The 24,088-nt window shown below is 38.5% G+C and overlaps 1 protein-coding gene across 1 annotated transcript in view; it reads right to left on the bottom strand.

The window, feature by feature from the left end:
- TGFBR3 (transforming growth factor beta receptor 3) overlaps positions 1 to 24,088 on the bottom strand; it is a 200,922-nt gene that overhangs the window by 20,571 nt on the left and 156,263 nt on the right. Inside the window, exons 6-13 of the mRNA XM_060232181.1 lie at positions 21,433 to 21,601; positions 19,558 to 19,705; positions 14,457 to 14,646; positions 12,077 to 12,390; positions 10,793 to 10,945; positions 4,408 to 4,548; positions 3,781 to 3,951; positions 1,378 to 1,677 (exon numbers count right to left, since the gene is read on the bottom strand). Of these exons, the coding sequence (XP_060088164.1) occupies positions 1,378 to 1,677; positions 3,781 to 3,951; positions 4,408 to 4,548; positions 10,793 to 10,945; positions 12,077 to 12,390; positions 14,457 to 14,646; positions 19,558 to 19,705; positions 21,433 to 21,601 (1,586 nt within the window). The remainder of the gene's footprint in view (positions 1 to 1,377; positions 1,678 to 3,780; positions 3,952 to 4,407; positions 4,549 to 10,792; positions 10,946 to 12,076; positions 12,391 to 14,456; positions 14,647 to 19,557; positions 19,706 to 21,432; positions 21,602 to 24,088) is intronic.

Here is a 24,088-nt window from a genome sequence, read left to right on the forward strand (position 1 = left end):
GCAGGTCAGCCTAATAATTCACACTGGAAGTTTAAAAACAAAAGCAATATTATATATCAGCAGGACTTGGAAAACTATTGTTAAAACATTACTTACAGCTACAAGCACTGAACAGCATAGATAAATGTGGACCACTCCCACAGTGGAAAGCAATTGCTATTTATCACCTGTAAGCACTTAGTGGAAAACGTGTATCATGCTGTCAAGAGCTATGAAAGCTCTGCCTGGGTAGATTCAATAAATATTCTAAGTCCCACTGTTCTTAATTACAAGAATTCATATAATACACGTGCATGCACACACAGAGGTTTTTGCAGATTAATTTTCTGTAGCTGGGTAAGGGAACCACGTTATTTATATTAGAATCTCCACTCTATAAATATTATGCAATTTAAGCACATTAATTGTTGCATTGTCTACATTCGTTTTGTGTTTGTTTCTGGAAATTACTACCAACGTTGAGAAAAGGAAGATCTTTAAGTCTGATCCCTCTTGGCCCATGCTACAAGTTGTTCACACCTTCTTCTCAAGTCAACAGCAAAGCTTGTTGGAGAGAGCTCTAACAGCCACGTCAGTCAGGACTGAGAATTCTCTTGCTGGCTGGGGCAGTGGGGGAGGCAGTAGATGCATCTTACTAAATAAATGAACACAAAACTGCCTGCACAGTTTCTGTTGTATATCTACATTGAAAAAGACTTCCTTTAAAAAAGTAAAAACTGGTTAGGAAGGAGGAACTAGAGGGAATGCCAAATCAAACAAAAACAGTCTTCACCTGATGGTGGAAGATAGCAACTAAAGGGGACAATCTCCCTGGTGAGAGAGTTCCAGAGTTCTGATGCAATGGCCAAGAAGGTCCTCTCCCAGGCTGCTTGTAGCTTCATCAACCTACCTAGACTAGCTCTACCATTTTGAAGGCCTAAAACCCACCATCTTTTATTCTCCAATTGTCTCTATGCCGATGTGTGAATGTGAATTTCCTTTTGTCTATGACTCCAACAGAAGCTTCTTTTTACTGGCTGTTAAAAATGCCCAATGTGAAGAAGCCTGCACACATGTAGTCATCCTTGCCTTGCCTCTCACCTCTGCACCTCCCTCTCATTGGTGAGTGTCACAGTGGCATGTTTCCATACATGCCATCAGACATCCAGTTAAAATCTGGATAACTGGATCCTACTGCAACCCTACATTTAGGACAGTGACTGCTGCTGTCACAAAACAGCCAACACACACTCCTGTATCAGCGCAACACATTAAACCAGTGTGCCACTACACAATGCCTTGGTACAGCAGGAGTTGCTAAACTGTTGTACAACTGAGACAGAACACAAGACCAGGCCACTAGGGAAATAAAATTGAGTAAACTCATTAAGTACTAACCTTGGCCAGTCCTTGAGTATCTTTTTCTTTCTTTGTACATAAGGTCACTTCACAGTGCAGAAAGAGAAGGGAGGTGTTGAATACGGATTGGAACATGAAGCTAAACCGCTTTTTGTCAGTTAGGGCATGTGGTATAGGGAAATTAGCCTTGGGGATGTTGTAGAATTTTACAGATTCATCTTTAGGACAGATGTTTTCTATAATTATATACTCTGACATCTTATCAGAGTACGAATCTGGAGAGATAAAGCAAGTCTGAATTGCAAAGCCCAGAGATCTGTCAGCCTTGGTCACAGAAACCTGTCAGAAAGAAAACAGTGTTGTTATTGGAAGATATTTAGTTTTTCCTCAGAAATAGTTAAAAGCCATAACAAAGGTTACCAATGTTAGTTCATAGCCTTTGGTTTCTTGTACCATCTGGAAAGTCCAGTGAGGGATTAAAAAAAACAAAGGCTTGTTTTGAAGCAACAGGGGTGTATTTTTGTTTGTTTGTTTTTAAATAGGAAAATGGTTTGTATAATTTAATGTGTTATATTAACACTTATACTTTGCTTTAATTTTGTTTGCTAGAATTGTGGTTGGTCCTACAATCCAAATCCTATTTAATTCTTTAATAGATGCCTCACCCTGTTGATTTTATTGAGTCCCAATTAATAAGGCAGACTATAAATAAATGGTCACATAATATTATACAGTTTCATATTATAGTGCATCATTTTTTATCTTTCCCCTTTCTCTTTCCCCATCCCCACCTTACACTAAACTTTTCTGTCTCCCTGACACCAAGAGTGAGACCTTCACTAAGAAGAATTATAGTTAAAACTGTTGCTGCCAGTTCTAAGCTATTGCAAAAGAGAAAGATTATAAACCAAAATGGAGTCATCATTTTAAAATGATACTGTCTCAAAATATAAGAACTAAAGAAGTTTTGCTTAAAGGCTACTATCCATTTGGGATGTAACCATAAAAAACCCATTATGGCACAAGTGAGGAGGAAAAAATGAAGAGCTCTCATAGATTTTTGTCACAGGCAATTTATTGACCAAAGTGATGAGCATCTCAAAACCAAAAATAGTTCAATGATTTTTGTCCTTGGAGGATGGGGAACAGATGTCAGGCACAAACAGAAATTTTCCACTGTGCAGAAAGGAGAAAACTAAGCTTCTGCCAGGACAGGTGAAAAAATGAGAATATCTGTCCAAAGAACTAACTGTGGAGCCAGACAGAGATCTAGAGACACTGGGATATACCCCAGAAGGCTGAAAGCCACAACAGTCTTTTATGCATGCAAAATGAGCAGTGTGTTCTTTAATGCTACCCAGCCAATAGTTTAGCTTCTTAATACAGGGCACAGAATTAGTTACTGCACTAGCATGCTCTTATTTGTACCAATACAGGAACAGAGTCATAATAAAACTCAAACAAAACCTGAAGGGAAGGCAGTCACTAGGATCCCCTCCATAATGTCCGACTTGTCTCCAGCTGATGACCCCTCCCCCTTTAGCTTCCAATTGCCATTGCTAAAGCCATCCAAGAGAGGTGAAACAGCAGACAGATATGTCTCCATCATGCCTGGACCCAGAGCAAAGTGAGAACATTTGCCTCCAGCTCTCAACAGATACTGCTGAGACCATCATGGCAAGAGACAGCAGTGGCCAGGCACTATTCCACTTTCCTTGCATCATGCTTGGACCCAGTTTTGCTGACAACCATTGGCTTTGAGCTTACCCACTTTGGAGGCAAACTTTGAGCAAAAAACAAGATAAAAACTAGGACAACCATTATTGCCCAATTGTCAGGCAGCAAATCATTGGTGCTGATGCCCAAAATGACTGAAGCAGTGCCAGGAGGTGAAGGAATAAGGCACTACAAGCTTTCATCTCCTTTGCTATTAGTATTACAAGTTGTAGCACAGCAACTGGCCCTTATTTTTTTTTTGTTGGGGGTAGGGAATTACATGGACTTTTTTGCCCTTTCTACCCATGTGCAGACATTGCAAAATATTTGTTTGTTTGTGTGTACCTAGTGGTCACCTATGTGAATTAGATATATGAGCATTGAAAAAACAGGAAGAATATTGTGCCTGATGTTCACTGAGAGCACTGGACAACAGAGGCTGGACTAAACATATGCATGAATTTTGGCAGAAGTACAGGATACACACTTGCTTTGTGCTGGTTTTATAAAAACTTGAAACAATAAATCCCTCTTATTCAAAATATAAATGCCTAAATGAATTTGGGGGCTTACAAGTTCCTTATTCATATACTATGAGCGAACACATCTGTCTCCCTGTGGTGTTAAAAGGGGTGCCAATTAAAGCGAAGTGAGAACACAGGTAGTTGAGCTTCCACATTCCTGGAGAATATTTCAGTCAGTTTCATTTATTGCATAGTTCCTTACCTCAACAAAAATCTGACCATTCACTGCCACAGAGAAGATCCCTTGCGTTGGGATATGGAAGAGATCTGTTTTGTAAAGTTCTATGCTGAAGGATACATTGCTCATACGTGTTTCAGGTGGCCAGCGCATGGGAGGATTAGGAGCTTTTGGTTGATGGATTGTGCAATTGAACTGGAACAAGAAAACCAAGTCAAATGACTGTAAGTAAGTAGAAAAAGTAAATAGCATTGCTGTGGAGGGAAAATCATTCTCTGCCCCCATGCACAGTCTAAGAAAAAGTTCACTGGCTTCAACTAATAGATCAAAAGGGGTATGGGGGTTGATGCAAGAAGCAAGACAATACTGGTTGACAGTGTAGTCTTAAATTCTTAAACCAGGAACACAAAACATTTAACAGCAAAAATTACAGGGATGCCAACATTGTTTTCCAGCATTTACAATATAAGGGGCTGGGCAGAAAACATCTGGTACTATAGAGACTGCAGGGGAAAGAACAAAAATACACCCCAAGGTCTAATGATGACACATACTGGGTAGGCATCAAGGACCCAATGTATGCAGATGCCACAGTTCAAGATTTCACATGTTAATTTTCTTTATGTAACCAGACAATGGATGGTTACGTACCACAACAATTTCAGGCTGGCTGGAAAAAGTGGTGTCTGTTTCATCAGTGTCACCTGGGAATCCATTATCTCCTGATTCCATGTCTTCATAATCAACTGCCCAACCACTGGTTTCAGTTGCTGAGGACAGCTGAATAACAATCTTTAACAAAGGAAACAAGAAGTGGTAACTTATGTTCTACGAAGGCTGTTTTGGTATAAGATTCCAAGCACTTGTTTCCTTGAGTCAGAAACATACACCAAAAAAAGTAGTCATTGATGGTTACTAAAAAGATCACACCATCAGGGCATCCTCTTATTAGCATTTATCTGGAACACATCTCACCAATTCTGGAAAAACTTCACCAACTTCCAGTGTGTTTCTGAATACAATTCAAAGTGTTGGTAATTACCATTAAAGCTCTAATGGCCTAGGACAAAAACCCTGAATAATCACTGACTCCAGGGCTGATTCTGTATTTGGCGTTTGCCTCCCTTTCGCTCCGAGGTTGTTCCATGCAGGTGTGATTTCCCGATTCCGCACTAGAGGATTTCTCCCGGATTCAATTCCCCCACAATCATAGCAATTTCCCCCCCTCATACGTTTCCTTTTTTTTTTAACACGCATGCGGGTTCACATTACAATGCGATTGTCTTTGTTTGCGTTACAACGTAATGACAGAGGCATAATACTGGCAAAGTCATGTGTTTTCCTTTCACCCTGCCATTGGCAGGTTATCAAAGCCTCAGGAAATCTGAGTCAGCGATCCACCATTTTTATCCACACATGCTGAATGTTAAGCACACATTTTTCCATTAAAAGCTATAACAAATTATAAACAGATGCATGAAGGTGTGTGTGTGTGGGGGAAAGATTTATGCAGAGGGGTTAAGGGAGGACGTTTCCCCAACCTATCAAAAATAGAAACCTATAAACATAATCAAATTCCCATTCCCGTTTGAGGCAATACGGGGGGGGGGGGGGAATTGATAAAGGTGGCAATCGCGCATCTTTAAAGTAGTTCGTGTAACATAGCTATTTATTTAGTTGCGTTGTAACATCTTATTTGAAAAAAAAATTATAATAGGAGTGATTTTAATCGGAGGGGGGAAGAAAGTAATCACAATGCAATGACACATTATCAAAATCACATGGAATACCATAAAGAATGGGGGTGGGTGGAAGCAAGGGATGTATTCAGAAAAAGAAAATCACGTTACATTGTTATATATTTTTCGCGTTGTAACGCGAAATGTGATTTGTTTAAAAAAAATTACTTTATTTCAGGAAAATATTGGATAATTTTCAAATTAAGGAAGTATGACGAAATAACTGGGCAGAATCATGGGTGTGGAGTTATGTGGGTGTGTTCTACTGATGCGAGAAGTTTGGCAGCACATTGGCGTGAGTTCCGCACATAAATTTCGAGCCCCGAAACTGCATCAAAAATAAACTTCTCGCATTTTGCCGATCTCCTAAATGCGGGGCGACACCGCTTTGGAGACGGGTCAAACTGCCACCCCGGGTCAAGATATGCGGAAACCAACATCTGCCTTGGGGGAAACACAGTGCTGGAGCCGGAGCAAAGGCTAATGTGGAATCAGCCCAGGAGTCGTTTTGTAGAAAAATAGGTGGTGGAGCTCATCCAGGGATTGTTATGCAGCTGCACCTACTATTCAATGGACAAGGAGGTGGAACTCTCAGGAGGAGGAGGAGGAACTCTCAGAAAGGTTCAGGAGCTGTGCTCCTGTAAGCTCCCACTGACACTGAGGCCTGACTGACTCTCATACAAACACAAATGCGTGTACATTTCCCACCTTAGGAGTAATGTGAAGGCAGAGAGTCATCATGTGCCCAATTTACTGAACTCACACCACCTGTTTTCCTGGAGCCCACACTTTACAGCCAGGTGAAGAAGGCTTTATTTGCCTGTCTTTGGGTGGGAGGCAACTGTGAGGAATATTTTTTTATTGTTCTTCAACTGCTTAAATTATTCTGTCATAATGATTTTTACTGTTGTTGACCTTGTTAACTGATTTTGATGACATAAGCATTAATGTGAGCTGATTTGGGACTACTATTGAGAAGCAACACAAAAATAAGTGTAATAAACCAATAAATATCAACTTTACCATTAATGCACTTCCTTCCTTTCCAAACATTTCAGGGGGTCTTATCACATTTTATCTTCATGACAACCTTGTGAAGGAAGCCTGGCTGAGAGATAGGAACTTTTACTGTCACCCAGTAAATTCCATGGCTGACTGGGGATATGAACCTTTATCTCTCTGGTCAGAACCCAACACTATATACCTTGGCTCTCTAAAGGCAAGCTTAGCATGTATGAGGAAATGCCTTCAGCTCAGTTCCAAAACTGAAGTCTAGAAGAGCAATAAAATCAATGTACAGACTGGAAAAGGGGTCTGAGAATTAGCTTTTAAATGGACAAACCAGTAGTCCTACTCTACTTCTGGTAAAGCTATATATCCAGCCTTGTTAAAAATCATGGCTCACTGAACTGGATTTGCACACATCCAACATTTTAGTAACTTGCTGAAAATATAATGAGAATATACAGCTTTACCAGAAGCAGAATTTTATCCTCCCCTCCCCTTTGCTTTAAGGCCGTACAGGACATTTTAACTCCCCTTTTTTACTTTATCTCCTCTTCAGTCTCCCACATGAGGATGCATTTAGTATCTCTGACCTTTCTTTCATATTAATTTGCCACATACTCTGGCTTCTCTGTATTTCCTGACTGTTCAGCTTCTCTTTAATTTCATCTTTATTTGCTCAGATGTTGGACAGCTACTATCCAAGGAAGTACTTACAAGTTTTTTCATTCATTTACCACATAATTTCATAGTGGCTTTGATGATGCTGAAACTGGCCTCAGTTACAGGATTCAGAAAAATCTGTAGTTTGGATCTTGAGTGCAAGTTTATTATTGGCAAGTCTTGGGTTAACCCAGTGGTTAAAGATGGAGGGGCCAGCTGCTGAGTTGAGATCCAGATGTGTACTTTTCCACAGCCCATTGATCCACAATTTTTCGTTGGGTACATCTCTAGATCAACAGCCAGGAGGTCTGGCCAATTCAGGATTTTTGGAGGGTTTACAAAAAATTGGACCAAAGCTATGTATGATCAGGTTGCTTTAGCTTTATTTGAGTTGGACAACAAGCTTTTCTATGTATGCCAAAAGTGCCACTAAGCAATGAAATTGCAGAAGGTAAGCGATGTCCTTGCCTGCTGACCTGAGCTGGCCAACATCTATGCAAGAGCACAGAAGAAATGCTGACCTAGTGCTGAAGACAGGATTCTTACAAGTGTTTGCAAGCCTGCTTATTTGTGTGGAAAAACTTGTTCAATACTTGAATTCAAGTTTCATATTCCAAACATATACTAATTGTGTTTTAAAATGCATTTACCAAAACTAGTGTATAGTGAACTTCTAGGAAGTCTTGAGCAGAAGCACACACAACAGTGCCTGTTAACTCAGAACATACCTGAGAGCTGTCAAGTTCATAAACCAGGCTCAGATTGTTAAACATGCATGGCTATTACTAAACAATTGTTTATTTACTTATTAACCACTTCTCAATATAGTATGTCTGAAGTGGCTTACAATTTTTAAAAGACATGATAAAAATAAGATGAGAATTAAAATTCTTGAATGGCCAAATAAATTTACTTGGTCATGAATGGCCAAGTAAATTTACTAACTCAAAGATTCTACAGATGAAACTAGGTGGCCCTGCTCCAGGACACTTTTCTCTTTCTTCCTTGCACCTCTTCCTCCTCTGTGGGTTTTTTAATTTTATTTTTTATTAAATGTTATCAGACAACAAACTTATAACATTGTTTACCATAGCTAAGTATTATAGACATATAAGTAAAATATATCATTCACGTATTTAAACTATAATGAAAAAACATACAAAGATAACAGAAAGATGATATTACCGTCAGTAAAAAAATGCGTAAAATATTTCATTTGGTTATATAATGGGTTACATGGGAGAACAACGCATTCAGTAAGATAGGTAAGCATAGGAAACCGGATATTTATAAATTGCGTCTCATAGAGTTCCAAATTCACTGATTGAGTACTAAGATATTTTATGCATAATGAAATGTTCCCACAGGCATTGTTGCCAAACTTTGATAGTTGGTAATGTCCTGTCTATTCATTTTGCTGCCACTGTAGTGTGAGCAATGGATAATAAAATGTGAATTATCTCTGTATTTTGTTTATTATTTGTAGGGTCTGACCACTTACGAAGCAGTAAAATTTCAGGGGATAAAGCTGAGTATATATTAGTAATATATGATATATGCACTATTATCTGTTTCCAAAATTGTTGTATATAGTCACAGGCCCACCAGCAATGTATGCAATCACCCTTTTGGACACACTGCTTTCTGCAAGTGGATTCAATGTTTTTATTAATATGATGCATTATTGGTGGTGGTAGGTACCATCTCATAATCAATTTTTTTATATTTAATTTTATTGTTTGTAGCTAAATATTGTATTGTGTAAGATAGAGACTGCCAGATATCAGTATCAATCCTGTTAATTCAGTAAACCATCTTTCTGCCATTGTCTTTGGTATTCTAGATCTTAATAGCAATATTCGAATATGCATTTTCGTTTATATGTTTTGATTTTCTTAAAGATGCATTCCAAAAATAATCAAAAATCATATATGGTGAGATATATTGTTGTTCAATTTTAACCCATTCTAAATTAGGAAATATAAGGGTTCTTAAAAGAGAAGCCAATTGAGATGCCTCATAATAATATAATAAATTAGGAAGTTCTATGCCTCCATAACGAGCTGGTGTGCACTATAACACTCTGTGTTGATGTGACACCACTGCACTGTGAACTTCCCTTTCTTTTCAAATCATTTGGCTGATGATACACAGCACATTTTATAAGGCAATGAGAGTCCAGAAATATTGCTACAGCAGCAAGGTCACACACAGGATGCAATTCCTGGAAGCCCTATAGCTGGACAGATGCAGAGTAAACTGGCTGCACCATTCCTCCTCCTGTTATTCTTAGTGCAAGAGTGAGGACAGAAAGAGGCACTTTATTCAGACAACATAATGAACTGTGGTTTATAAACCATAATTTGATCAAACCCAGGTTAGTTGTGATGTGTGACTGTACAATAAACTGAGGTTTATAAGCTAGCACTGAATTGGCATTTCAAACTAGGGTTTGTAGCTGGCTTGTTAGCTGCAGTTTAATAATAATAATAATAAACTTTTATTTATACCCCGCCCTCCCCGCCTAGGCAGGCTCAGGGCGGCTAACAGGACATGGCTCAGGGCGGCTAACAGTTTGTTCTAGTTTGTTCTGTTGTGACCCCTGATTTTGTTGAGTAATGCTGCCCTAGCTACAGTGTGAACAGTATGGGGGGGGGGGAGGGAGGGGAATGTTGTCCCTCCTGGGAGATGGAGAGGACACAAAAACATACACACTGGAGTTTAACCACAAATGGGAATCTGTAACTTCAATTCAGTAGGCTAAGTGTTTGTTACACAAACCATAGGCTTGGAACTTTCCACTTTGTATGAGAGCCTATTTTGGGCTGTAGCCAAAAGAGGGCGGCAAGAAACTTGCACTGGGCAGGTGCAAATTCTTCTGCTCAAGGCACAGTTTAAACAAATCAGTTTGTCAAAACTTCTGGATGCAGGCAAGATGTAGGCAGGACTGGCTGGGTACTGTTCTTATTCATGTGCATGCTCTCTCTCTCTCTTTCTGTGTGTGTGTGTAACAGAATAGAAGCTCATACTCAGTTCCCATAGTGATGTTATGAAGGCCACTCCATTTCTGTTTGATTGTTCCTAGCCAGTATGTGAAATATGGAGGTATGAATATGCAATTTCATTTTTTTAAGGCTGAAATTTAGTCAGTCTGTGAAAGCACTTTGAGGGACATGTCAGCTTTCTGCTATGCTTTATGTAGCCCACACAATTTTTTTGGTAAGAATGTATATGATTGAGCCTTTTCTCTTAGCAGAGGCGTCAGCATCTGCTGGATCACAGTGCTGGTGAACTCTTTATTCAATGCATAGGCTGATGCAATACAAAGAGACTGAATTCACTGCTGTGTAGAGTACTCTGTGTATCCTGAAGTAGAATAAGCAAGCAGCCAAGATGTCTGCTACTATTTCACCTATGTACATAAAAGGATGAGTCATTCTTGCTACAATCTTATCTACTATTCATAACCAATACTGTTAAAGCACTGAATAAATAATAAACCACCACAAGAACAGCAACAATCTACATAGTACAGGCTGATTTGACAAGACTAGAAATTCAGGCAGAAAAGAGCCCAGCGTTGCAATGCACAAGCAAAATACAAGTCTCTTCTCCTGTAAGATACTCACAGAGTTGAGATACACAATGTTATCTCGGGTGTAGGCTATCTGTCTTGTTCCACACTCCTGCAGAGATGACTCCAAAATGAAATGGGTCCTATTCATCTTAGCTTTACATGTCCGATCCAACAGTGAGAGCTGTGTCCCAATATAACCACTAGCCTAAATAATAAGAACACACATACAAATGATATCCACAATTACAGTTCAGACCAGACTGTAAAGTACAGGGCTGTTTTTAAACTCATATCTGTTTTTTTTAATATTGCCACATGTGATTCTTCTTGCTAACAGGACTTGAATTTGAGCCAGGAAGCACACAATCAAGCAAGTAAAAGGAGATGGACAATCCAAAAGCAACTCAGGCCTAGTCTGTGCATATAGCAGAATGAGATAGGAGCTGCAAAGGGAAGGGTGACATTTTTAAATATTAAAAACCAAATTTTGCTGCAAGTCAAAAACTAACACAACAAGCAAAAAGGTCCTCCTGTGCTAATTTCCTGCTTGTGGGGAAGATATAAGAATGTTTAAAAAATGTGATACCCCACTTGCAGTCTGAAAGGACACAAGGCCTCATTCTGATGCAGATGGAAGTGATGTGGGCTCAGTCAGTATCTGACTAGTGAATGTTCAGAATGGGGATCCCAGCCAGTCAGTAGCTTTATAGGGCCAGGTGGAATTTTATTAGCCTACTGTCTCATCTGACTCCTACTGTGCTACATCTTGGAATACCACATCTGAAGTGCCAGCTGTTCCCTTCTCTTGAAAGTTATCAGTGGAGCAGAAAGTAAGATGCCAGAGTCCTTCAGACAGAATTCCTGGTGAAAAATCCTGCTTTACAGTCACTCCAACTGGGAGAAAGGTGGGCTTCTAAATACTTTTGAACAAACAACTAAAAGAAAAAGTATGATCTGGAATGCAACAGCACCTAATGCAATTTCTAATTTTACTGCGAGACAAATAGGCAACTGCACATTTAACTTCAGAAGATCTCTTTCCCCTATGGGACATCTGAGGCCATGTTTGAATGATCCATAAACTTTGCTTTCAAATGCTCTGAACTTACACATCAATAGCTGCAGAGAGCTTAGTCCCTTCAAAGCTTTGGAACAGAGGACAGACATTGGTTGGGCAGATAATATCAACCATATGCCCCTTTGTAGCTATGGGAGTTTCTTTGAGACATAAAACACACACTGCAGTTTAATTCAATAGCCCCTCTGAAACTATCTTCCATAATCCAGTTATTCTTCTTTAGATTACTCTACCAAGGAAATAAGAGATTGCACCAACCTCCAGCGAGTCTTTTGCAACTGTTACAGTCATTGTGTTGTCATCACATTTTACCGACAGAGCAACATCAACGCTGCCCTGCACTTCTTCTGGTTCTTTGTTCTTTGGAAGTAGCTGCTCAAAGCCGCCCATCACATTCACCATATCTGTTGATGGCAGGGTTCCTTCATGCTTGTCATGCTCTCTACCGAAGGGGAAAGGAAAACTAACGCCATCGCTCAAGGGTGGGACTGGAGCAGGCATTGGGTTACCAATACGGAGCAGTTCCTTTAGCTCCGGTGGAAGATAATGGTCTTCCTCATCATTCATTTCTTCTAAAGATAAAATAACATTATGAAGACATAATTTAAATAGATCTCTTCATTTTTAAAATAATTTATGGACCACATACAGTTTATTCTTACTAATCAATAAAATCTATAAAAGTTGATGTTGTTGCTGGATTAAAAATGGTTTGATCAAGAAACACTGCTTGATATAGTATGTAATAATTGGAAACCAAGTTACTTTGCAAAGTTAACTGCTAGTACATATCCAGAAAATACTTGTGAAATTAGTGGTGCAATTGTAGATTTGCCTACAATTAAAACTGTATCTAATCAGTAAAAAATTGCTGGTTCCTACTGTAGGTCATTTGCCAGGAGATGAAAAGAGCTTTTCTTCCACCCAGTTTTTTATCCTTTGGTTTGTTTAAGGGCCTTCAAAGTCACAATGCCTAGGGCAATTTTACAAAACTACAGAGACAAGGTTCACTAGTTTTGTCCACAATTAGTAATGTAATAAGAGCCTTCTAACTCAGCTGGCATTAAGTGTAAGCAGGGTTTTTTGGTAGAAAATGCCCAGCAGGAACTCATTTGCATATTAGGCCACACTCCCTGACACCAAGCCACCTGGAACTGCTTTCCTGTGCATTCCTGCTCAAAAAAGCCAAGTGTAAGGAATGTCTGACATATATATATTTTAAAAACCCAGAGGGTCCTGCACAAATAAGGTTTGCCAACTCCAGCTTGAGAAGACTGCTAGAGATTTAGGGATGTGTTCCTTGAGGAGGGCAGAATTTGGGCACGGGAAGGACCTTAATGAATCTATGTGACAGTCTATTCATAGCTGCTATATCCTCTACGGCAGGGGTGGCCAATGGTAGCTCTCCAGATGTTTTTTGCCTACAACTCCCATCACCCCAGCCATTGGCCATGCTGGCTGGGGCTGATGGGAGTTGTAGGCAAAAAACATCTGGAGAGCTACCATTGGCCACCCCTGCTCTAGGGGAACTGATCTCTGTAATCTGGAGATCAACTGTAGCTTTAGAAGAACTCCAGGCTCCACTTGAAGGTTAGTAACTCTCTGTCCAGATTTGAGTTACAGTGCCATCCTTACAGTCTTCTAATCCCACTGACTTCAACAGACTAAGAAGGGTACAACTCTGCTCAGCTAAATGCATATTATTTCCTGCCTGGAAATCAGTGAGTAGTCTTTCATTAATTTTTAATTAACTTTTAATGTATCTTTCTCCTTATTATAAAATTTACAAAACACAGGGGTCTTGGGATGAGGGGAAAACACAAACCCAGATATTGAGCATAATTGCCCATTCAAAACAAACAGATAACTTTCATATTCTATCATATGTGAAATCCTTCCCTATACCCTCCCCCCCAAAAAACCTATACTAAAAAGCTGCTTATCCTTCTCTGTTGGCAAAATATGCCAAACTTGTACCAAATCACTAATCCTTACCTCCCACACCCTTGACCTCATCAGAACCACAATAACTTGTTGCTTTGTTTCTGACTAGAGTTTAGCTATTAACTATAAAAGGTAAAGGTAGTCCCCTGTGCAAGCACCAGTCATTTTCGACTCTGGGGTGATGTTGCTTTCACAACGTTTTCACGGCAGACTTTTTTACGGGGTGGTTTGCCATTGCCTTCCCCAGTCATCTACACTTTCCCCCCAGCAAACTGGGTACTCATTTTACTGACCTCGGAAGGATGGAAGGCTGAGTCAACCTGGAGCCGGCTACCTGAACCAGCTTCTACCGGGATTGAACTCAGGTCATGAGCAGAGGGTTCTGACTGCAGTACTGCAGCTTTACCACTCTGCGCCACGGGGGTCTTAGGTATTAACTATGAATGTGCAAATTGCAGCCACAGATAAAAAAAGGTTTTTTTAAAAAATCTTCACTGTCATCTCCAGCTGAAAACAGTTCATGACTGTAGATTTTGATGTGCAAGGCTAACAAAAATGTGCTTCCTAACAGGAATGCTACAGAAACTCCTCTCATGAGAAGTCCAAATGATTTGGAAAAAATCAAAACCCTTGGAAAAGCAGAAAAAAAATGTTCCAAAATATTGTTGTACCAGATACCAATTGTGACCCTTACCAGTGTCTTCGAGCCTTAGATGGAATCTATTAGCAACAGGTGCTTTTGTATAGGAAGTGACTGGACTGTAGCCATGGTCATAAGCCCATGTAATCAAACTCTCATGAAAGGATGGAATATCAGATATTATGGTTTTAGTCATCTTCATAGAACGTTCAGATTCTTTTCCAAAGCCAACACTATTCGCTGCCTGAATATAAATGAGACAGAACACTTCAGGACTTCAAACAAGGGATTCCCTAGTCATGGTACACATATTTTAAAATATTAGGAAACTGAAGATGTTACATTTGACAGAGCAGTATTTCACTTCCTTTCTCTCTCTTCTGATGAACAAGGAAATAGGACTATTTACAATATTACATTTAGGAGGCTTAACAATTTAATTCTGAAGTACTAGCTGCTAATAGGATAAAAGATTCTATAGAATTATATATTTAAATCAAGTTGGGTTGAAATGGCCCTTAATAACAAGGTTGTAATGGGTTCTTGTGGGTAACTGTGTTGGTATGAAGCAACAGAACTCACACAAAAGCTTATAACCAAAAGTAAACTTTGTTGGTCTTAAAGGTGCCACTAGACTCAAACTTTGTTTTAAAGTTGTATTGAAAATGTTAAATAAGATTTTGTATAATACACATTTTATTTACTTGATAGAAATATAAAAAGCAATGTACCCAATTAATTTAAAACCGCTAAAAGGAAATTTTTAACACTGCATTTATCCAAAGCAGTAGGAATGTGTGTGGGGGTAAAAAATGATAACCAATGGATACATAAATTCTCTCTTTATTGAGTGATATGGCTCAGACACAGAACACATGCTTTGCATGCAAATGGTCCCTGATTCAATCTTTGGCTTCTCTAGTTAGAGGATATTGGGTAGTACGTGTTAAGAAACCCCGTCTCTGCCTAAGCTACTACCTGTCAGAGACAATGCCTAGCTAGATACTGCTTGCAATGCCGCTTCACACAGGTTGATTATGTTGTTCACAGTATCTGGCCCATTTTACTAAAATTCCTCTTTTTAAATTTTATTGTTCCTATTCTGAACATGATCATTTCTTAACCCTTTCCTGCAATGATCAATTCCGATTGGGAACATTGTACTTGGGAAGAGGGGGTTTAATGTCATAACATTTCCCAGCAAATGGTAAATCTTACCATCTGGTAATTGAATTCAAAGGTCGTTTTACAAAATCATAGGGGGAATGATATTCATGGTGTCCTTTCCAAGTCAAAATGTTTGTTAGTATCAGGGCATGTTGATACATCACAAATAAACAACAATGATCAGGCAATCCCTAAATCATTGCACTCTGAAAAGATCTTACATTGTCATAAGAATTAACATTAGCATCTAGGACAGAAATGAAGGATTTACAGATTTTACAAAGGCAATCCTGTTCTCCCTCTCTCTCTGTCTTTGAATAGTTTGCTGCAGATGGTAACAAAAAGAAATTCATTAACAAAAACGGCATTGTTTGTGCTAGCAAATCCTATCACAGGGTGTGGGAGGGGAAAATTCTTCCTCTTGAGCTGTGCCCGCCTTTTCTGCTCCTGCCCAAAAGATGATCTTTTCACTGGAGCCAAATCTGGATAGAATTTCTTACAGATGTTTCAAACAAGCAAGCAATTCAGACTGACTGAGATTACTACATTCCCTAAATTTGCCGGATTTCCTGTTTTATTATTATTATTATTCTTTTTAGTAAAACAGCTGAACAAATATCTTTCAGAAGATGACTATCACAACTGAAACTTGCAATTTTTAAAGCTTTTTACATTTCTACTGATGCCTCCAAGTAGCCCATTAATACTGAAGCAGTCTGCAAAGAAGTGCACCAAGAGTCTCATCGTTAGGCCCTTGAACTATGCTGGTCCAGGGCTCAAGATTTAAAATAAAAATATATTCTTAAAACTATTTATTTCCCTATTAGTCAAGAGCAGCTGAAATTTTCTATTTTCAGTCTTCCACTTGCTATTTAGTAGTGTGTCTTGCTTTAAAATCTAAACCCGGGTAGACAACCCCCAGAACATGTCCCTATGACATCATTTATTCAGAACAATATTTTTCTCAGCAACCACAGCCAGTTTCTACCTAGCAACCAAGGGAAGTCACTGGGGCACTATACAGCCACTGGGGCTTGGCTTCCTCACAGTGTATCTGGACAAGTACAATCCTTGTCTGTCCTCTGCCTCTTTTCATTTTTCAGCACACAAACATCCTCAGAAATAGATGACACATTTCTTTTTTCAGCACTCAAGAGAAAAAGGTTACCTACTTCTGATCTAATCATAGCCATTTGGATTGCAAAATAAGTGATTAAACATTTGAATATGTCTCATTTGACATTAGAATTTTTGTTCACATCTTGTTATCCCAGTTTCATCTGGTATGGTAAGCTGATATCAACATTCCCGAGTGATAACCTGCTGCAGTAAGGATGAATAATATTTTCAGTCTTAACTGCAGTGATTGGCATTAATATAGATTCCATATTTTGGCTTTTGGATTTGGTGTACATCTTCTTGTACTCACAAACTATGACCTGGCTCCAAAATAATGTCCATTGTCATTTATTAATAGATCACAAAATCATAGAATTGGAAACTACCTCCAGGGTAATTTAGTCCAACCCTCTGCACAATGAAGGAAATTCATGAATACCTCCCCTGTGATAGTTACATCACAGTTTTTTACTGCAGATATATGCAAGCAGAAGCTTAATTCCTTCTTATTTACTGCTTTATATATGTAATCGGATAAACATTTATACATGTGTGCCATTCACAAACGGTACAGTGCATATGTCCTTGGAAATTTTTTCCTGTGTGCCAAATGCACAGAATGAAGCAATTGCTAGTTATGCAGAAAACATTTATCAGAAACTAGACATTCATCTCTTTATCTGAAGAATTTGGTTAAAAGAACACTAAAAAATAAACTGCCCAAACTTTATTATTCACTTCAGCCTCGTAACATTATCTCTGACAGCCACCCTAATTTGAAAAGAATAAAAAAATTAGAAAAAATTCAGAGAGTGAATCTAGGTCAAAAATCTTGAAATATTTTCATGGTTATTCAGTAATACCTCTAGACAGTGGACCAGAATGGATAATCAGTCATTTAGCTGTATATAGCGGCACATTTATATATACAGAAGAAAATTCAAGTCCAGTGGCACCTTAAGACCAACAAAGTTTTATTAAAGTTTTATTTATATTATTAGTTATTATTTGGGGAGGGACGGTGGCTCAGTGGTAGAGCATCTGCTTGGGAACCAGAAGGTCCCAGGTTCAATCCCTGGCATCTCCAGGCAAATAGGTGTGAAAAACCTCAGCTTGAGACCCTGGAGAGCTGCTGCCAGTCTGAGAAGACCATACTGACTTTGATGGATCAAAGGTCTGATTCAGTATAAGGCAGCTTCATATGTTAAAGGTATAAGCTTTCGTGTGCACCACATTTCTTCAGATACATGAAAATGGAAGTTACCAGTTCATACATATAGGTAAAGCACGAACAGCACATTAGTATAAACAAAATAAATGCTGTTTAACAGGTACAAGGACCAAACTGAAATAACAAGCTTAATTTATATAGTCACTATTAGTTTGGGTTTCATTCCAGGAGGAAAACATAGTAAAGGAAATAAATATATAAATATAGCATGGAGGTAACTAACAACATCCTTTTCTTTAAGGTGGGGTGATTTGTTGTGCAGTGTTATATCTCCTCTGTACCCAGACTAGATAAATATGTTCCAATGTATCATTCCAAATTATATTACATTCTACTATTTATTACATTACAATCACTATTCCAATCTACATTTCTAAATAAGAAATAAAGAGGATAAAAATATAGCTGTAAGAACTGAATGAGATGAGCATATGTAGTGAGATAAGAACCAATATCCCTGTTAAATCCTAGAGGTGTTGTAATAACTTTAACTCAACCATTTCCTTTTCCAGTCTGTCCTGAAGTTCCTTTGCAATAAAACGTTGTTTTGCAATATGTACAGTTATTGTAACACCATGTGACTGGAGTAGCCACAACTTGGATGTGAACAGCCTTTTACTCAAAGTCATTAAAGGAGTCTAGAAAGCTGTCCATTATCTGCCCGTGTTCAATCCTAGGTTTAGATGACCTCTCCCTAATGTACCCTTCACTTTAAGACCTGCTATGGTCTTTGACAGTTCTCCTTTTCTATTGTGCTGTTTAGCAGGCAGAACCCTTAAACTGAGAAGCTGCCTGAAGAAACAACTGGCTGGGCAACTTTGCATTTCACTGTCTGCAGGTCTTTTGTTTTGCTCTTCTCTAGCAGAGCTTGAAGCTTCATCATCTGGCCTAAGCAACTCTCGTCATATGCAGAGCAGCAATTTCAGAGGCTTGAGGCAGAGCCTCACTTCTTCCTGGCAAACTCTACCAGTGATTATAATGCCCATCTGTTTGCTGGGGATGATTTTAGCCCAACAGCCCCAAGAAGAGGCAAAATTTCAGCTGCTGATGCAACAGTAATGATATCACAGAAGATAATGCAAAACAAGGCTCCCAAGATCAGAAAGCTAAGAGCATCGTTTCCAAGGGTTCAAGGGCTGCCATAATATTCTAACTGAGACTCGCATCTAGTCTATGGGTTGGTTTCATTTGTGTATGAAGGCATTAGGGAGACCTCAGCACATCTGAACTTTTGGGGTTACAATTATGTGAGGGGTATATATAGGGTAGCCTTGTACAACGAGAAACACACATTAATTTTGCAATCCATTCTAGGAATTCTTTAGAAGTCTGGCCTACTTCATCACTAAGGTGCTGAAAAAAATCAAAATGATTAACTGTTTATCTGAATATAAGTGCTTCCCTCAAAAATATCAGAGATGAGTAGGAGTCATCCCTCACAAGTACTACCACCCATCAACAGAGCAGCACATCACCCAACAGCCAGAAAAACGCTATCAACCAACATTGTTAGTGAAAAGGGAGGAGACTTTCAGACATATGTCTGTTATCATACTCTCCTCTGGTTTCACATGCAACATAAGGTGTTAACAGCACCCTGCCTCCCCCAAAACAAGAAGCCGTGCCACATTTACTTACAATCGCTTCCAGTTGCCCCTTAACGTCATGTGACTTGATGACCCAATTTACAAATTTTCTACACTTGAGGATAAGCACAAGGTCCCTGACAAGTGTGATGTCTGGCCTAGATGGTCTAATGTCAACGATGATATCCACCTGGAAAGCACTGGACGTGGAAAATAAAGGCATCGTGAGCCAGCATGCCAGAAATTTTCAGCTATCAACCTTCTTTCAATCCATCATGTTCTCCCTGTCTGGCCAGCTGATTAAAATGCTGGAGGTTATCCCAGACAGTACAACATGTGCAAAACAGACTGTTAAGCCACACATGCTAAAACAATTTTACATAACAATGGAAACAAAATGCTTTTTTAGGTTAATAATTACTGCCCACCAGCTCTCTCTTCAAATGTAAAGGTTGTCAGTTGCTCATTCCCTATCTGATGTCAGAAAAATCACCAGGAGCTAGACTTTTCCCCTCTTCTTTTTGCAGTTTTCCAATTTCCACATTACAAATCTTAAACGTTTTTTATATCCCATTTATTCATGAATGTGAAGCAAATGTCACCTTATCGAACTTTAGAATTGAGCCTGGCAACCTTGCCAAGGTAGAAAAGCAAAAATAATATGAAAGATATCTGGAAGCTTTGGAAAGTATATTTGCCAAGAAGCTTTCTGGTGTATAATCACTGCATCATTGTCTTTTAATTCAAATCCCAAATGATATATAGATAAACTAAAAGGCCTGGAGTCAAAGATATGGCTGGCAATTTGAAATCAGTATGTGATTTCTCAATATGGAACATTTTCAACTTTCTATGTAGTTATTACCTATACTTGCTGCTGGTCTTTAGGATAATGGAAACCTGCCATTAGGGAAATAATATCTATTCTCTCCAAGTCAAATCTGGAATGCTCTCCAAGGCCTGTTTGTGTGATTGCTTACACCTGAGATTTGGCTGAGAGTGAAACTGAGAGTGGACCTTAGATTTCTATGCTCTTCCCTGGGAGAAGGCCTTCTTCTAGTTGCACCAAAACTTGAAATGCTCTCCAAGGAGCATTATTGCTATCATCTTCTAGAAGTGAAGACTTTTTTGTTTTGTGATCCTTCTTTTTTCCCCAATGTTCCTTTGAGAGCCTTCCTTCCTCCCCAATGTTTTAACTAGGGATGAGTGTTCAGAATAAACCAAAACAAATACATACCTGAAAAATCTTATCAGTATTTTCTGGGTATTTATTCAGTTGAATGCAGATTAATTAAATTTAATTGAATGCCTTCCCCTTAACTTGTGGATTTGTGCCACCAAAGTGACTCCAGAGTGAAGGGAAGGCATTTTTAAATGTCAAATAAATTTGAGTTTCCCAATTACTTATCCAAATCCCAATATTATACTGATATTGGGATTCAGGAAGACTGGGAAATATTTTTTGGGTCCAATGGACCCAAATCTGAAAAAGCTGATTTTTTTTCTGTGTGCACCCCTAGTCTTAATCTTTGCACTTATTTTATACTCTGGTTTTAACTTTTTCTAATGATGTATTTGGTTTTAATAATGGCATCTAAAATTAAATTTTAATTAGGTTGCTGCAATTTGTTAGCTGACTTGGTGGCCCTATGAGGGCAGAAAGGCAGAGTAAAAATCTTGTTAATAAATACACTGAATATTAAGACACCATTTGAAGGCAACAATGATCCAGGCAACTGGATCATTGTAATATTCTTCCAGGATAAGGAGGAATGATTATCCCTTTTTTCAAAAGGGTAAGTCAACAGCTTTGAAACTCTTGTTTCCAAGAGTCAAAATAGAAATGTTTCTCTCAGTTCTGCTGTGTAGGGCTTTAATACTCTCACAATCACAGATTTCTTTTTAAAAAAATTATTAATCGCTTTACCTGTATGGATTGGAGTCTGGGGTGATTAACTCAATTATATGAACTTCTTTTCCTTGGTCAGTACTGGAGATGATGCACCCTTCTGCAGGCTTTGGCTGCAGGTATCCCGCAAGATAATTCAGGGAAATAAAATTCTTTTCTATATTGCATGTTGCAGGGAAAAACTGATCTAAAAAAGAAAAGGAAAATTACTTAACATATATATTTGAGTTGTAATAAATCATCTCTGGATTATCAAATGGTTATAAAAATAATGTTTACTACAGTAATCAGCAAACTGGATCATTGTAAAACAGACCCCGCCCCCCACAAGAAAAGTCAGTAGCAAAACATAATGAATTCTGTACATTTAAATTTATAGATTAATATTTTAATGGCTAGAAAGTAAACTGAACACGAACATAAGACAAAAAATGACTAAGTTAAAATCATCAGCCTTCTGACCATTTTTATTCATCCCCAAAACAAGCAGACAAGCCCACTCTTATCTAATTCAAATGCTCCACCTCTTGCTTTCCTTCCAGTAATTTCTTGTAGTTTTCCCCTGCTCTGTCCCTCTGTGTTATCAGCAAGAAGCTCCTTCTCTGCGGGGCCCCTGTTATCTTGGATTCACACCCTTAGCCTGTCTGGTTTTAACAGTTCAGCAGAAGCTCCTCTGAGGGGCCTCTTAACAGTCACTCTAAATGTTGCATCAGACATTGTCTTTTGAAGGCATAATCATATTTTCAATTGTTATTATTGTTGTTGTTGTTGAAGTATTCATTAACTATTCAGGGGTCCCTCTTCACCAGTAGCACCTTTAAGACCAACTAAGTTTTATTGAGAATGTAAGCTTTCATGTGCTAAAAGCACACTTCATCAGACAATGAAATGGGGTACAGTTAGCAGTGCTACATATAGCTTGTGGGTAGAGATTAAGCATGCAAAATAGCATAATCCAATAGCAAGATAGTGAAATTAACAAACTAAAAGAATACAGTTTGGTATAAGTTGCATGGGAAAACAGCAAAAGGCAATAAACTTGTCGGAATTGGAGAATGATGGTGAGAATATCAAGTAAAAGTTGCTTTTAGCACACGAAAGCTTATATTCTCAACAAAATTCTGTTGGTCTTAAAGGTGCTACTGAACTCCAACTTTGTTCTATTACTTCAGACCAACACGGCTGCCCATCTGGATCTATGAATATGTGATCATAACACAAAGTCATGAAGACACCGTTGAAGTCCCTTTGGCATGCTGGGATCAGGCCAGGTTTTTCACAAGTCAATACTAAATGGTTCTTGAATGCTCCCTTTTGATTTCTCCTCCACAGCATCTTTCTAAGTAAACTATAAGAGACTAAGTCTACTCTCACAGCCTGTCAGCAGTCCCCAAACATCTGTTAAGTACCCTACCAGATGGGATCTCAAAGCAGTAAAATTCTGCCAACTCCACCCCCACACAGATGATGAAAAGTGATCCTGAGACTGTCCATGCCGAGACTGTCAAAGTGGACTTAATTCTGAATACCCACAATGTAGCAGTTTTACACTTGTAAATGACCTGTGAACCAGTGTTCCAGGGAGACCATCATATGTTTTAAGGTGAGTTTTTGTAAGGTTTCCTACATTTTCATTAGGTGTTCTGGATCATTTCCTGTTCTCATCAACAACATTATTAACAACTAAGGATCTCTGAAAATTTTCAGTACCTTTATCCATTTAACCTTGTTGATGATTTTTCCAAATATTTATTCAATCTAGTTCAGCCTGACTAGTTGTTCAGATCCTGAGTTTGATACTAGACCCAAAAAGCCAGGATTAAAAATGAGCAAAATATGATTTTGCTACTTAGTTTTCAGGGAATGTCATCGTCTTGATACCTAAAAGTTTATTTATCAACTCTGAACTGACCTTTTTTCTTACAGGTTTAAACCATGAAGCTCTGGAAACAGCGAAATCTCTTCAATAGGGAATAAAATGTTTGGAAGTACAGCACAGCAAAACAACAAATCTCATAATAAAGTCCCATGTCGAATGAGAGAAGAAAGTTCTTTGCACAAGATACTGAAGATACAAGGCTAAAAATATATGAATGAATAAAATGGGCTTCAAATTACATTTCAAAATTCCGCTTTGGAATTTAGGAATGAGGGTTGATCATCATACCGATACAAATGTCTTATACCCTCTGCCTCTCAATCTGATATGAAAAAGAAGAAGCAATAAACTTCTATGCAATCCAATTTATACAATCCTATTAGTTTGCAGAGTTAAATTCAAGAAATCGGGTGCAGACTAGCACTAATAAATCTAGCTCAACATCTCACATTGTTCCACTAGAACATGAGAGAAGCATCTCTTTTTCCTAGTTATTCATTCACATCTAGCTGATAATGAGAATGACCAGAAGCCTGCAGCCAAGGAAGTGGCTAGTTAATTCTAACCAATATTTGAACTTTAGCCTTCAGAAAGAGTTGAGAAGGAAAAATTCAGAGGGGGAAAAAAACTTTCTTCCCTAGTTTTCCCCCCTAACATTTTCCAGGTAAAAAAGGGAAACTATTGGGAAACAATAGTTTAAAAGAACTATTGAGTTAAAAGAACGCAAATGAAAGATTTTCACTTTTGTAACAGGTAAAATCCTTTTAAAGACAAAATGTATTCATTCTTTTTATA

The sequence above is a fragment of the Heteronotia binoei genome, chromosome 2 (genome assembly GCF_032191835.1).
Source record: "Heteronotia binoei isolate CCM8104 ecotype False Entrance Well chromosome 2, APGP_CSIRO_Hbin_v1, whole genome shotgun sequence".
Taxonomy (NCBI): domain Eukaryota; kingdom Metazoa; phylum Chordata; class Lepidosauria; order Squamata; family Gekkonidae; genus Heteronotia; species Heteronotia binoei.